Here is a 16852-nt window from a genome sequence, read left to right as displayed (position 1 = left end):
TACAGAGTGTTTTCGCTCTCTGGGGACGATCAGCAGAGAGGAGAAATCAGTATTCTGTAAGGATTGCCTCACTACTCACCAGTCAGAATGTGCATGGCCTCTGCTAGGAAATGCCTTAAAGTATTGACCTCTAGTGAACACCATCAATGATTTATGGTACGCTTATATATGTAAAGCTGGACCGTGTGGAGGAAATTCCCCCAATTACTCATCCGATGGTGTTTCCATTAAAAATGTAAACGTTTGCACTTTAAAAAAAAAAAAAAAAAAATTAAATACAAATTGTTGGTCCCAATAAGTGAGTAGTAATTTAATCAAGTTCACACTAAAAAAAATGTTTTTTTGTTTTTTTTAAGCAGTTTTAGCATTTTAGCAATAACAATAATAACAATAATAATAACAATAATAATAATAATAAGTATTATTATTACTATTATTAATATTATTAACAATAATAATAATAATACATTTAGGAACAAAATAAAACAAAAAATAAATAAATAAAACACTTGTTTTAAAAAATATGAAAAATGTTTGAGTCACATTCAAATATAAAATAACTAAATTGAAAAACGGACACAATATGAAATAAATCTAAATAAATAAATAAATAATAATAACAGTAATAATTAAAAAGTAAATTCAAAAAGTCGTAATGAAATTTGTTAAATGGATGGACCTGATTTTTATTTATTTATTTATTCATTTACTTATTTATTGTAACAAAATATTTTTTTAAAAGAAAGAAAGAAGAAAGAAATTTGACAGTTAAGTCATACAATTCCAGAATTACGTTTTAGGAAGTGAAATTTCCTTAATTACTGTCGTCCTACAGATTGTGCAAAACTGTCATATAGTAAAATATAAAGGACAGAAAGAAGGAAACGGAAATGAAAAAGAAGTCAGTGAATTATTGCCTTTTGAAACACTGGATTTTTGGGCTGAAAGTGTTCTTTAGTTTTCTAATGTTGTCAGTCGTCATTTTGCCTGTTAGTCCATTGAGTCATCTGATGACGTACCTTTAAAAAAAAAAAATCTATTAATAGACTGAAACATGTGACATCTCATCCCAGGATCAAACAGCTCCCCTGTCAATAAGGGAGCAGCCGAAAAGTAGCTGCCTAATCTGTCAAGAGATGAAGTCACACGTAGCTGCACCCCCACACTGTAAACGTTGTTTTTAGATTATAATTTATTTATTTACTGTGGTTGCTGTTGCGGTATTTAGGATGATCAAAGTTTTTCCTCTTGTCATTCACACAGCTGCCCACTGATTTGGCGTTAGTGACATCACCGGATTTTGCCTCGTCTGCAGAGAAGAAGCGAAAAGGCTTACAACAGATACAACAGTCCCCCCTGGTGGGCTCGTCTTAGTATATGTATTGAACACTTGCCATGCATCGGTAATATATTAAAAGAAAATATCACGATTCAATACGTTCTCCACATTAAAGGCTACAGTTATGGAATTTAATGCACTTAATTCCAGTGTGTGATCTATCTAATTATAATAATCATATATATCTCATCGTTTTTTCTTCTTTTTTATTATTTATTTATTTATTTTACAAGCTATTTCAACTGTACATGTCCCTAAGTAGTGATATTTACATGATGGGGTGTGGAGGAGGAGAAGGTCCAGTAAGTGCTGGGGGTCATGTAGCATCTGGGAGTTGCAGGTGAAGAGAAGGATTTTATAGGAGACACTGGAGTTGACTGGGAGCCAGTGGAGGTGTACATGGGTGGGTTGCAGAAGTTACCAGGACTGAGAGAGGGTAAGAAGTCTGTCAGCTGAGTTCTGAACACACTACAGTCTCTCTGGGGCTTTATTAAGCAGACCTAACAACACACCAGTGCAGGAGTCGAGCCAGAAAGTGATGAAGAAAGGACTGAGGGTTTCATCTGCATAGTCTGATGGGTGTCTGGAAATGTTCCTCAGGTGGTAGAAGGCTTTTATGTGAGTGTTAATTGTATCATGTATTATTTTAGGGTTTTTTGTTTGTTTGTTTGTTTTATTGCCAACCTGTTCCGTAAATACATGTTGTTTATCCTTTATTTAAGAGTGCTAAAGGTGGATCTGGTCACCACTTCCTCTGAAGTCATCATGGCATGATGATGAAGTTCTTCTGAATTAATCATGATTACAGCATTAGGAATTCATTTCAAGTCATTACTGGCTTGGGTTTTAGTCTATTACATGTTCTGCAGACCTGACCACAAAAAAGGCGGGAACATTATTACAACTCATGAATCATTAAGATTTGATGTAGCAAGGCATGTGTGAGATAGTTCCCTCATGTACATTTCAGCTCTATCACAAGATTTTATGTTAAGTCATGTTTAAAGTCATACTTCCTGTATCCTTACTGCAGACTGTTGTTTGCACAATCAGACAATAAAACGTAAAATTATTGGTCAGTTTCATTGCCTTGGTTATCAGGTGTGACTTGGAAACATGTCTAAACATCATAATCAGAGTGTAATCACCTCGCAGGTCAGTCCTGTGTCTCCTTTGTAGCCGTCGATAGGATCGGTTCTCTTCCCGCTCTAACATGAGGCACTTGATCAGTCGGTGTAGCTCTGATATGTGGCCATGCTTGATGGGTTGTGAAATAAAGCTGTCAAATCTGATCCCTGAAATCTACACTGCTCTGATCTCCAATCATTCCTCTCCGTGAAAGGAGGCATTCATTCACTGCTGTAATCTCTCTCTACGGCCCAGCAGCGACCTTGTTGGAAACATGATTTGGTTGTAACAGAGGAACAATGTGCTGGCCCTGCACTGGGCTAAGCAGAGAAGGGTTGAACAGTCGTGCCCTGCGTAGTGGAAGAGGATAGATACCTGATGCATGAGTTGATTACACTTTGTATAATATGTCAGTTGTGCCTGAAAGCCTTGTGGTATGGTGAACTTTGAATTATGTTGACAAATGCTCAGCTCTTAATGTAAACGCTGGATCCACGGATGAATCTGGACATACTGTGGCGGTTAAGATGGAATTTTAATTGGCATGTGAAGACATGAAACAGATAGTTCTACCTTAAATGCCTTGAAACCCCTCCAGAAAATGATTAAAGGGCACGATTACCATAAAATGTACAAATAGTTAAAGGAATTAAAGGAAAGGGGTTTTCTTAATATTTTAGTCTTATTCCTGGGTTCAGAAAGCTCTTCTGAATGTAATGATCCTTAAAACAGAATCATTCGCCACTGTGCTGAAAATCCTCATCTGTTTCTGTATTTGTTTTTCCACTAAAGCTAAGGCCTGTGCACTGATTTTCTATAAAGACGGTTGTGTTTAATCAGTTGTTACCGGTAACTGCTTACAAAAGCCAGTTTTAAAGATTTTCATTTCATGTGGATTGAGAAAGATGGTTTGTGGAATCTCAGCCCGTCTGGGTAGATATGCGTTGAAACTAACGAGGTAGGTTCCTCAGAAAAAAGATGTCTGAAGAGGAAAAAAATCATGTTGGGGAAGTGTTTTAGTGTCAGTCACGTCACAGACATGGTGATGATGATTATATCAACATGAGTAATTCTGACTTTGTCATGACAAAATGTGTAGCTGTCTGTACACACGAACTATGAGGATTTGGTCTATGACTTCCTGTTATTGCATAGACCACAAGTCATTTGTTAATCTCCATCCTGCAAATGAACCATTAGCTTTTCATTATGTTTTGTTGGGCAAAAAAGAGAAATAAATGTGTTACATCTAATTTGCATTTACATGTCAAACAAGAGCATTCAGAGAGCCCAACTCTCCCTGAAGGACCCGATTTCACCTCTTTAAATCAGTTCGAGCTGATAACCAACGGGATGATAAACAACAATTTATATTCGACAATTGTAACCAAAACCTGTATGAACTTCATCACTAGGACCAAGTTTGTGTCATCAACACAGATAAACCTAGTTTTTTCCATTTGGTTGTGGTTGGCCCAATCTACAAAAGGTTTTAATGAGCTAGTTTATATAGGCTAAAGTTGAAATAAAGAACATAATCCAAGGCTCTGGTAGTGGGAGAGGGGGTCATCTGCAAATCAGAAGGTTGCTGGTTTGATCCCTGGCTGTTCTAGTCTGCAGGCTAAATATCCCTGGTCAAGAAACTAACCACTGCTTGCTCTCCGATGCATCCATCAGAGTATGAATGTGTGTGAATGTTAGATAGAAAGCACTTACATAGAAAAGGCGTGTGTGAATTGGTAAATAAGGCAAGCTGTAAAAACCACTTTGAGTGCTCAGAGTGGAAAAACGCTATACAGCAGGGGTAGGCAACCTTTCAGATGGCGAGTGCCATTTAAAATTTCCTCAGAAGTCAGTGTGCCATACGATTGCATTAGCAATAAATTTAATAACACTCTATATGAACAGTTACACAATATATAGAACCACTTTATAGAATTATATTTGTTTGCAGATGTTGGCAGCTATCAGCGAATAGCTATCAGCTATTTTGAAACAAAAAAAGACATCTTTTATTCATAACAAGAACTCCATAACAGCAAATGAACTGTACAACAGAAAATACAAATGCTATTTATGGTCTCCTCGCAACAATGATAAGAAAAATAAACTAAGCTAATATGGCATGCTTGTTAATACAGAGATACACATGTTAATGTGATCTCTGGTCTCCCACTTAGAGACACAGGTCTCTGAGTGTCCAGCATTCAGACGGCTACCTGAGGACACTCTTCATGTGAGAGAAAATCTGCTCACACAGACATGTAGAGCCAGATACTGTCAATAAGGCCTCTGCAATGTTCTGAAGACAGTTAAACTTGTCAGGTAGTGATGTCCAGCAGGTGAAAATGCAAGCTCCATGAACACACACCTCTATGGATTCCAACTGCTTCGATGTCGCATTAACTGGCATTAACTCAGCCAGACAAATCTAGCTGCTCATTAAAGATTTCTGGTTTGTTCAGAAAATAAAACATTGGTCCATACACCTGAAAGTCCCAAAAATGCATTGTGTCTCGAGTCTATGGATGTATCCGTGTATTTCCATGGTGCTGATGCTGTGCTGAGCAGAAAGCTCCTGAAGCTTTTGAAGTGTTGGAATGTGGAAAGCTAACAATGTCCCTCTCACCAGTTACAAGTTATTTTTAGCCAATTACAAGTTCAATCTGGTAGTTGGGGTTGTTGGCTAAGATACTCTCATTAAGAAGAGGCACAACTAATGTGTCTATGCGAGCTGATTTGCGACGTGCACGGCTGGCGCAGCCATTTATTTTTCGATGCACCTTCTCAGATTAATTCACTGCGTGTCGTGCCCAGGGCTGGACTGGGACAAAAAAAATCGTCCCGGGCATTTTGACTAGAAACCAGCCCACCAGGTATTAAAGCCATAAAGCCTTTGAATGAAAACAAACGCTGTTGTGACAGTGATGTACAGTCTTGTTGGTATATTTCTATACATTTTATGTCAGATAAAAACTTTGGTTGTAAGCTTCAGATAATTATTTAATAACAGCCAGACATTTTAAATGAGAATAAGAAAGTATTTCTTTGTGCCCCCCTTTCCCTGTTAATGCCCTACATGGCCCCCCTGGCAAAACTTTGCTAGACCCGCCCCTGCACAGTTACCAGCTGTCAGCTACGTAGAAAAAGGATCCTGGTGTTATTTGTCTCTCAGAAACAGTTCATAACTTCCCTTCAACTCATTCATGTCACCTAAAAGTTAAACCTGTTTCTCCATCACCTGTTCAGCTCTGATGATTCAGTAAGGACATCTCCTGGTTTCATCTTCATGTTTCCCTCTCACCTGATATACAAACCGATATCATGACCAGCAGGTTTTACAGCTGTGGCTCCAGCAAACATCAGCTGATAGTAGAAATTAATATTAAATAAATTCTAACAACAGCTGATCAAGCTTAAACGTGCTGCTGTTGTTTAGCGCGACATCCGGCGGTTTCTTCTTTCTGGTGCAAAGTGGTTGATAAACAAACAAGAGAGAAAAGCCGATCAGCTGATCATTGATCAGTTTCATGATTAAAGTAGCAACAGGAGAGGGAGGGGGAGAGAATGAGAGAAGAAGAAGCAGCTGTGCAGCAAAGACACAGAATAAATCCAGCTTTGTGTCTTTTTCCATCCTAGACAAACTGCGTCCCTTCTCAGCTCAACACGAAACGCGTAATAATTTCTCTGAATGCGGGAGGATTCGTCTTTTTACGGGAGTGTTGGCAACTCTAATAACTAATCTTATGAATAAAATAAAGTTCACTATCAGTAACATCATAGCACCGATCCAGCTGTATAGAAACTCTGTCATGCTAGCTAGTACGCAGTACGAGTTATTGTAACTGACTGTAAAAAGTCAGCACAACGAAAATAAACTCCAACTAAACTTGGTTTATATCTGACCCAGAGAGACTGCAGGTCATAACTTCTTACCTGAAGTTCAGTTCACCTGACACTGGGACCAGCAGCCGCCTTGGGTCTCTGCTCCTCCTGCCTCCCCTTTCCCTCATCCACCTGCTGGCCTCCACCACTTGTTAATTTTACTGAATCTGTGGAAGCTCTGCCATAGCCACCACCAAACAACTGAGTTATTTTTACACACCGGCCAGCATCTGGCCAATCCACCACCTTTCATTGTTTATACCGTTACAAAAAAAAATTAAAAAAAATCATCGGGCCACCGAGCAAATGCCCGGTATGCCCAATGGCCGGTCCAGCTATGGTCGTGCCATCAGTTAACCCTTCGTGCCTAGGGTTGCTGAACCCTGGTCTACACTGTATATAGTGAAGTCTGCAAGTTTTCAAACAGCAAAATTTGTTTTGTGCCCAAATCATTTTGCAGATCATTAGAATGAAAGTTATTGGCCATGTTTGCATAGCCCTTTTTAAAATGATGCTTTCATGACATTATTGTGTGTCGGGTGGTGGTCAAGGCTATCCAGACTGACAAGTGGGACATTGAATGTCACCTCTCCGGTGGGGAGGGAGCCTGAGATTGTCTAAATTGGAGTCTGTTTTATACCAAATGCAGAAAAGAAATGTTTTAAGAAAGCAATTAAGTTTGTGTTCTAAAACATATGATCGTTTGCTTGCAGGACACCAGGAGAGATGAGTCCTCCGTCACAGATGGTGTGGTCAGTGAAGATGGTCGCCTGCAGGTTCAAGCTCATTGCATCTCCAACCCACATCCACTGCCACTGTACTTAAGGGAAGTTAAAGACTTTCTTCTGCACTTACATTTGGATCACCTCGATCCATGATAGTCATTCAGGCACTAATGCCTGGACTGGAAAGAAGCCATCCTTAAAATATTACAACATTCCAGCTCATGTGTTAGAATGAAAAACAAATGTGTTGTTTAAATTAAAGACTGCATTTGTGACAGAACAACAAATATTTTATTTTGATTATATAAGTAATATAAGTACAAAACAAACTTGTGGTAGGCCTAAACTTAGTTTCAGAATAATTACATCTGAGACTTTGTTTCATTGTAAGATTATAATAGTGATGGCAATATAATTGTTTGTTGTTCAGCAGAACAGTGCCCAGCATGTTGGCCGTTATACTTTGTTGCATTTGAAAATAAAAGTTGGGCTGATTTTAAAATCATTACAAAAAGTGTTGTTAATTGTTTTTAATCATATTCAGGTTACCACTGAGAATTGTCATTCTTATTTTCAAATTTATTCTCATTTTGAATATTAATCCAGCAAAAAAATATTTTGAGCATTCTTCTAAGACTAGAATCTGTATATCTGTATAGATGCCCGTACATGCATGCAAAATGTAGTTTTTACTTTCCCTGAACAACACAGCCTGCAGATGGCACAACCTGTATATCTCTGCCTTAACAGAGACGCTTGGATGGTTCCCCTATACCGTCCACTGATGGACACCAGTGCCATCACAGATGTTGACTTTTAATCTGTCAACATCTGTGACAGGTTGAAAGACATTTCTTCTCTTTAGCCCAAAGAGTTTCCACGATTTCTAAAAAGAATTTCAGATTCTAATTGATCAGAAGGCAGATGTTGTATTTCTCAGAAGCACTGCCAAGCCCATGCAGTGATTTCCACCACAGAACCATCTGTTTTTAATGCAGTACTACCCAGTAGTTGTAGTTAATGGTGGTTTCTCCAGGTCCTGAAATTTTGTAGATATAACTTTGTAATTTTTTAAAGATATTTTCTTTTTTGCCCTTTTTAGCACTGCTCAGCTACATTATTTTCTTTAAAAAAAAAACATAACCTGATCTCTAGCAGTCACTGATAAGGTTAAAAAATGACAGTATAGGAAAATGGGTCAGGGGGAACTCGTGCAAGCCAATTTGGGTCCCGCAGGTCATTTTGCTCCCAGTATACTCTAAATAAAATGAATTTTTAGTTAGAGTATGCTATCTACTTTTGCCCTTGTTATTGTCTTTTAAATGCAATCTTCTTTGACTAATAAATTCTATTTGTAATGTATAGACATGGACATTTATTTTCCTCGTACTTACACACTTTCCACCGCAGGGGGAGCTGTGTAACACAAAATAAAGCTGGGACCTTGAAACAATGTCTCCTGAAAGTCTCTTCAGATCAGCCTCAAAGAATATTGACACTTACCCAGAGGATGTCCTTGACGGTCTCCTCATATAAAGCCTTGAAGGTGTCACTTACCTTTTTGGCTAAAAAAGCAAATTGACAGGTGCCCACTCAGGTCCTCACTCGGGGACTATGTGATCTCAGAACCTGGAAACATTTTCACCTGCAACCCAATCCCAAACAGCGCTGTGCTCTGTGGGATTGGATGAGTCACCTTATCCCCTAGTTTGTGTCCCATTACCTAGCAGTTGTAATGCTCACACCAGTGTAACGTGTCCAAGGTAGCAGGCGGGGCAAGCTGAGCTGGCCTGAAATTTAAATTAACCTCAGCAACATTTATGTGTGCATGGGGAACAGGTGTTGCATTACCGGCACCCTCAAAACCCGCCATGCACCCGCGCCTCTGATACGAACGAATGTACACACTCACTTATATTAGCTGGAAGAGCTACTGAGACACATGTCTGCTACTAGTTTAATGCTTATCTCCCCCTGCAGTTAGGCTCCCTTTACGGTGGCTGGTTTCAAAGCCACCGTGAGAGTGTGTTATTGGAGGAAAGAGGGTAGGAGAGATCACTATTTGTGTGTGTGTGTGAGTGACTGTGACAGGAAATGTCACAGGGAGGTACACCATCTATTTTTCAGTGCAGCTGAAGCTCCTGCTCATCGTGGGAGGCTGTACCTGGGTTTCTTTAAGATTAAATCCAAAGAGATGATTGTTTTCTGTAACAAATTCCTGAAACTCAGGAGCACGAAGCCTCTTCATCAGATATTGCTAACAGAAAAAGTTACTCAAGCATGTAACACCAACAACCACCTTTAAATTTGTATTTTTCCCCCAGAAACTTTCAATCTTTTCTAAGCTTTTCTTAAAGAACCGCTTCATAACTTGGGTATGAAGCGATTTTTTCCTCGCCCCTGACGTTAGCTTAGCATAGCTTAGCATAGCATAGCCCCAGCATGACTGTCTAAAAATACATTTAGTAGCACATGTTCATTTAACCCTAGATCTTAGCCAAGAAATAATCTGGTACTTTAGCTTTTGTACAGGTAATTAATAAATCAATCGATATATAAAAGTGAAACTTATTTATTTAAGCTGTTTTTTTGGAGTATACCCCAGTTTTTGATCTCAATCCCCCATCAAGAAAGAGTATTTCCTAAATTGTCAGACTATTCCTTACAGGCACAGGGTTGCCTTTGGGAAAGTGAGTTTGAGAATGAGATGGAACTGGCTCAGAGTTTACTGCAACTTCTGTGGACCATCAATGAGCAGCCGAAGGACATTTGGAAAGTGCTTTACCCAAGCAAGAGTAAGCTGGGCTGTAGAGATGGGGGCAGATGATCCCCTGTGGCATTCTCCCTCAATTTCTCCTCAAGAACTGGGTCATAGAAGATGAAGGGTGCAGTCCCAGTCTTTCTGCTCAAGTGTTTTTATGGCCACCATAAATCATTCATTGGTCTTGCTCTGCTCTAGAGGCAATTTGTGTGTCCGACACAGGGAAGCCCTTGTTGACAAACCATTCCCCTCATCTTCAACATCAAATTTCATTATTCAGCACTGCACTGGGCTATTCTTACCTTTCTATACCAGGAAAAACAAAAAACAAAAACATGATTTCATCAAAGGAGATACAAATGCATCCTCCTATTTTCCATTCTCTGGTGAAATCGGAGATTCACTTCCCCGCCAGCTCTTTAAATGGACCCAGCAGGTCATGGCCTCATAAATGTTATTTTGAAAACCCATGCCAGTGACCGCATCAGACAATATGGTTCCCACAGGCATGTATGTTTGGGCTTTTCCGACCAGCTAAGAAAAAAGAAGCTTGGATATGAAATAACAAATAATTGCAAATTCTTATCTCCTGAAATCTTTTTTTTCCTGAGAATGATATATGATTAGCACATTTTCCAGAGCTTCAATGTGTTTGTGATATCATGTAGGCTATAATTGTCATGACTTTGCAAAGGTTGCTTGTTAAGAAGTAGATAAACCACCAAATCTCTCAAATCTATCCTCTTAAATCTTTAACAACCAGAAAAAGGCACGTCTTTTTATATGCAGTTATAGCCAGAGGACATTCCTACACACACACACACACACACACACACACGCACACGCGCGCGCGCACACACACACACACACACGTGTTGAATGCACATGTTGTTTAAGGCATAAGGTAGCAGGAGTTTTCTGTGAAGTACTCCCTACATGTAGAGCCAGGTGGACGTCGACTGTTCTCATCGATATGGTGCTCTGCTACTGTAGCTGCTATCAAACTCATCACAGAATAACTGAGTATTGCTTCATTGTGCATACATCTGCAGGGAGACATGAGAAGTGATGCATCTGCAAAAGAGTGACTTTTCCAAATGCTGTATATATTTTCAGCTCAGTTCAATATAAGAAACCCCCCAAAACAACACTTCACTTATATTATAGTGGTGAATACTGTAAGGACTTTAATGGGAAACAGATGTACAGAGTTCCATACTGTAGTGTTGCCTTGTCCTACAGTTTACATTGCTGTTTGATGCTTCCTCCTCACTTGTCTGTTTGTGAGAGAGGTACATCAATGTGCATGCACCACTGGATAAATTCTATTTGTATCCCCATGTTTGGAGTTCAAGAAAAAAGATGCCACAGCTTTTACTTCTTTAGCGCGCAGACTAAACCATCAACTCACCCAACGAAAACTCCTAATGGGCTGCTGAAACATGAATTATTCATCTGGGCTAGGTTGCCTGGTTTTCTTGTGCAGGCACATGTTTTATTGCCCAACTTGGCTCCGTGACAACAGCTGGGCAGTACCTCAGTCCTATTTGTTGTGGGATACCATTTCAGTTCCCACGCAAAGCTCCATCATCAGTCCTACACCACAGTACTAATGGTGGAAGATTCCTCTGACTTGCCCTGTCTGCTGGGCAGTGACTTGAGATACTCCAGATGTCGACGTGCGTCCTCCTGATTAGCCCTGACATAGTAGACAAGGTAGGAGATGACCATGGTGAACCAGCCAAACATAACAACCAGCATGGCCACATCTGTAGTCCTCTTCATCTCCACACAGAGGTCTATGTCCGGTGCCAACAGGAAGGCAAGTCCTTCAACTCCTATTTTCTCAGGTTCTGAAGTGTGGCATACAACGCCTGTCAGTGATGCAGGCTCCAGGTCCACACGAGGCATGGCCATCTGCAAATTGCAATTACAGTGCCACGGATTGTTTGTTAGGTTGGCGCGAGCTCGCAGCCCCTCAAAGGCATCAGGGGTCAAGTTTCCTAACTTGTTAGAAGAAAGGTCCAGGAACTGTAGCGTGGAGCCGAGGCCTCTGAACGCACCTGGTTCTAACTCACTTAGTTCATTGTGTGAAAGGTCTAATTCAACCAGTTGGGTTAAACCGGCAAAAGCATTTGTTGGAACTGTGGTGAGGAGGTTAAAATCCAGGTAGACACGTCGTGTGTCATTGGGGATGTCCTGCGGGATCTCTGTGAGCTGCAGGTTGCTGCAGCGCACCGTCTTGCCGCCACTCTCGCTCTCGGTGCAGTAGCAGTTCTTGGAGCAACTCGTGGCAGCATGATGAAAGCAGAAGGTCATTAGCACCAAACTATGCAGCAGCAAACACATGACCACCGAGTGGCGTAGCAGCCAGTCTGCAAGAAGGGACATTGTGGGATACGGTGGGCATGCTCCAGGGAGGACCACCTCAGCTGAGGGCTGAAGTCCACGTCAACCTCCCCAGTAACTGTTGAACCTGTTGCATAAAAAAACAACAGAAAGTGACACAGGCTGTGGGAAGTTTACCTTCTGAAAGCAAGAAATGAAGAGCACCTTGTACAGTGAAAAACGTTTCTTTTGTAAAACACTGATGATTGTAAATGTTCTTCAGAAGCGGTGATGTTATTTAAGGGAGCAACAGGAGCTTATCTAATTGCACTGTGGAGGCAGCGGGAATACTGTACGCTCATTTCAGCGTGTTGCCAACTGGCATCAACTGGTGTTTCCAAGAAACTCAAAGGATCAAAGATTCCCTTCATCCCAGCACAATAAACAAGCTAAGAAAATACTTTGCTGTCACTGTGCCTCTTTTATAATTGACATCCCTGCAGTGCAGGGCTATTTCAGTACACATAGACGGGCATTAACATAGTAGTGTGACACTAAGAGGGAAAAAAAATGTTCTAAACAAAACATAACTCCACCTACATTTTAACTTTTTTTCTTTAACGTCTTTTGTCACATTTCCAGATTTTTTATTTAACATGTTCTAGTTTTACTGGGAAGTGCAAGTAACACAGAGATAAGAGCTTGTCTTTGTGTCCTGTAAATGATAAAACTTTTATATTTTGTAGGCAAGTCTTTGAAAATTGCAGGTCAACCCACCTTAACACACTTCATTAATAGCTGATAAGGGCTTACTCCTATCCTGTTACTAATCCTCTTCAGGAAAAACTCCTTAAGTCAGTGTAACGTTAGCGCTGGCCACCCAATCCTTATGCTGAGGTAAATGCTAATGCCCCCAAAACAACTAAACAGACAATGTGATGATCTGCCTTGTTTGAAGAGAAAGAAGAATTCACCAGGCTGCTTAATTTCTCCAAAATGGTCAGGGACTGAGCAAGATCCACTTACCAAGATTAAAAATGAAATCGATCTCTAAGTACCTCAAAGTATCACATGACTGGGGGGGTTGGGAGTAGTGGCACTGGTGGTGTGTACATGAGATGCAGCTAAAACCCTCAGTGCACACTAGTTAACAAATGAGTGTCAGACAACCTCACTAATGAGCCATTTGGGGAGACTGATGCAAAGCACAGACGAAGCTTGTGCTATTAAGCACTGACTGCTGCGGTTTGCCTCCTTCAGATATGCCATTTATCCGTCTTCATCAAGGCCAGGCAAAGCAACTTTCAAAGGATTTCCCTCTGCACTCTGTGGCAACAGGGTGTACGAGAACGTAAAACAGCACGACAGAAAAGCTTAAAACCCAAGGAAATTAAGGGTCTTGTACGGCTAGTGTTATGCTTCTGTAAAGGCAGTACTTTTCCCATCACATAGCATGCCAGCCTGGTATTTGGCTGAGAGATAATGGGGGAGCAGAAGTAAAAGGGCTGGTGACAGAGATGGGGAAATTGGACACACAAGCACAGGGTTGTGAGAGAAAGAATGATATCACAACGATTTAAGGAGAGGGGTAACATTGCAGTGACAGCACAGAGAACATTGCGTGACACTAATGAGAGATCGAGGAAAAGGGCAGATGTTAGTAAGCCAAAGAGGCAGCTGACAAAGACAGCTGGAAGAGAAAGGATAGGCAGGAGAGGGAAAAGGCAAGGGACACTTGTAAATAAGATCAAGACAGTAGACATGGTGTAAGCTGGATGAGTAGCAGGGTGGGGCACAGGTCTGCAAAAATAAAAAAAAATTAAGAAAAATCTGTAATGCATTTGCAAAAGATTGCATGCATGCAAATATTCTAGGAACAGTTAGTCTTCTTAACATAATGTGATAAATAACGATGCAGCTGGCACTGCAAATGCATTGCTTTTGCAGCCACAGGTCAATCTCTCACTTCCTAAATTCACTGCTGTCAGGCCTGCGCACACTCTGGGACCATTTTAATATGGAGCAATGACGTGGACACACACACCCAGACATCCGAGTCATTAAGATCTCATATATGTTAGTGTCTGTTGTGTGTAGTCTCACAACAGTAGCCTATTGCGGCAGCTGCGAACACCACGTGAATTTTAAATAGGGGAAAGTGGGGTGATTTGTGCCAGTGGGGAAGTTGTGCCACCCCCTGTTTCTAGGGAACCATAGAAGAAATTGGTCATGTGACCACACATTTTTGAACAGTCAGCCATTTCACTTATCCTGCAAAGAAGGGAACGACACTGCATGAGAATTAAGCACATTTAAGTTAAGAAAACAACAGTTTTTCGGTTTTCAAAGTAAAATTTCTAGGCTCAAGGTTTTTCGGTTGATTTGTCTGAGCAGTTATAGACAAGTTTGAAAACATTGCACAAATGTTTTAATGCTTTGACAAGCTACACTGCGTCCACACAGCTAGCATGATGTTAGTTCAAAACTGCTGGATGATGCATTTTTTCCAAAATAGTAGGGTTGGAGTGATTTGTGCCAAGGGGCCTGGGTTAAGCTGTGTCAGTGGCACAACTCACCCCCAATTATGAATATTTTAAATATATTATTTTATTGTAATTGTAGCTTTTATTTCTACAGTTTACCACTAAAACTATACTACAATCTTAATTTCAGGCCAACAATTAATACTAGACTATCATGCCAAGGAGTTATAATGAGGAGGACAGGCAGGGTTTCCACTCCTTTAGAGGACATGGAGAAGGGGGAGTCCATTCGTCAGGTGGCAAGGAGGATGAACATATGCAGGATGACATTAAAACAATACAGTGAGAAGAGAAGAACTGGACTTGCCAATCAAGTCTTTGATGAGCATAGGAGAAAGAACTGGCAGAATATATAAAGGCACTAGAAGCAATGTTTTATGGTCTAAGTCCCATGAAATGCCTTGAACTGGCTTTTGAGTATGCACAAAGAATCTTTTATAATCAGTTGCACAATTTACCACAAGGTATTCTTTCCAAAGGCACAACTTACCCCACACCAGGGGCATGCTGTGCCACTTTTTTTTTTCCCAGAAAGCTGTATTTCTTAAATACTATATTTCCGATTCAAAGTGATTGTGCCCAAGGATGCACCACATCCTAAAATATATGTACATATTTTATTTGAAAGCATTACTGTCATGGCCTCGGTTTAAAGTCACGTTAACTAAAAACTGGCACAATTCACCCCACTCTCCTCTGAGCTGACAGTTATTTGTGGCGGCCTGGGTAAACAGCAACAAGGAAAGGACAAATGAACATCCTCGATATAGCCTGTTTAACTTGGATTGGTCCTTTTTAATGCAGGCCAAATATTATTTCACTGATTTCAGCTCATGAAGCCCTATTCTGGATACACTTTTCTGGCTCCGTGCAGCAAAACACTGCACTCGGTAGATTTCCATTTCCAAATAAAAATCTTTTTGACTTGACTTAGAGAGCAGTACAGTAAACAGTAATACTGCCGAGCAGCCAGCTCTTCTGATGCAATGGCTTTCACTCCGTGCTGGAGATTAGAAAACTGTGTCACTGACTCATCAGTGTATCCTCAAGATTGACTTGAATCTTCAAATCCTCAACGTAAAGTTTTACAGCCTGGTGATGCCATTAGTTTTAAACTTTAATTTATGATAATGACAACACCAGCTGACATCACAGGAGCTAAAATGAGTGGCTTAAACCGGCTACCGGGTCCTGCAGAAATACCAGTTTTCCTCACGTACAAGCATCTGGTTAAAATGAACTGAAAGCAGATAAAGGTGATACCTCGTGGAACCGATACCTTTGTTAAGTTTGTCTTTCATCCTGCTTATAGTCAGCATTAAGCGCCTTTTCCCAACAGCAGCTACGTTTTTAAAATCTTTGTTTAAACGGCGATTTTTTTTTTTTTTTTTTTTTTGGTTTTTTTTTTGGGGGGGGGGGGGGGGGGGATTAGCTGCATAAATTATCACAAAGAACAAAAAACACATGCATCGTGGCCAGTATCACAAACACAAACACTCACGTCTTTGCCGCTTTCCCTCTTCCTTCCATGGCGCGTTTCTAGGCAAGTGTCCAAAAATAATATCTTCCACCAGATCAGTGCGCTTTCCAACAAGCGACTTGTTCGATATTTTGGTTCGCCTCCAGTAAGTCCTCCTGCAGCTCGTCAAACTTGCGGCGAAAGCCGCTCTGGAAACTACGACGCGCCAGTGGAAATGCCCCTTCACTCCAGGGCTCTCACTCAGAGCAGCCTTTTAGTTTCCACGCAACGAGAAAACTAGGCAACATTGCCCAAGCCTCAGCGAACTGGCAAGCAAACAGAGCGAGGGCATGACTTTCAGTGACGGCGGTGTCTCACTGACTTTGATCCAAATACATGGCAAAATTGATATTAATGCACAGTCTCACGGCGCATTTACGCACTGGTCGGATATTTTCTGCCACTGCTTGGAGCTGAGTGCTGGACATATATACAGAGGAAAAGTCCATGTGATGGCATGACTTAATCCATTCATTCGTTTGAATCTACTAATTGCTGGGATTGACGTGAGTTCAGTGTGCATGCATCAGGTGCCAGGAAAGTAAAAGAGTGTCCCTCCCACACCATCACACACAAACGCAGAAATGAGCTCATGCACAATGCAGTGCACAAACATGGCTCGGT

The 16852-nt window shown here is 40.7% G+C and overlaps 1 protein-coding gene across 1 annotated transcript; it reads right to left on the bottom strand.

Annotated features, from left to right (window-relative positions):
• Positions 1–11156: 11156 nt before the first annotated feature.
• On the bottom strand, positions 11157–16414 carry lrrc3ca (leucine rich repeat containing 3Ca). Its single transcript, XM_080872324.1, has 2 exons — positions 16211–16414; positions 11157–12314 (listed from the first exon to the last, which is right to left on the bottom strand). Exon 2 carries the CDS (start codon positions 12227–12229, stop codon positions 11435–11437), a length of 795 nt encoding a protein of 264 aa, XP_080728450.1. The 5' UTR covers positions 12230–12314; positions 16211–16414; the 3' UTR covers positions 11157–11434.
• Positions 16415–16852: the final 438 nt, after the last annotated feature.

Source organism: Rhamphochromis sp. 'chilingali' (assembly GCF_963969265.1).
Source record: "Rhamphochromis sp. 'chilingali' genome assembly, chromosome: 22".
Lineage (NCBI taxonomy): Eukaryota > Metazoa > Chordata > Actinopteri > Cichliformes > Cichlidae > Rhamphochromis > Rhamphochromis sp. 'chilingali'.
The sequence above is the reverse complement of the archived record's forward strand: the minus strand, read 5'-3'. Positions and strand labels throughout refer to the sequence as shown.

Excerpts from the sequence above, each read along its gene's own strand:
- lrrc3ca (XM_080872324.1), bottom strand. The coding sequence starts at position 12,229 with ATGTCCCTTCTTGCAGACTGGCTGCTACGCCACTCGGTGGTCATGTGT.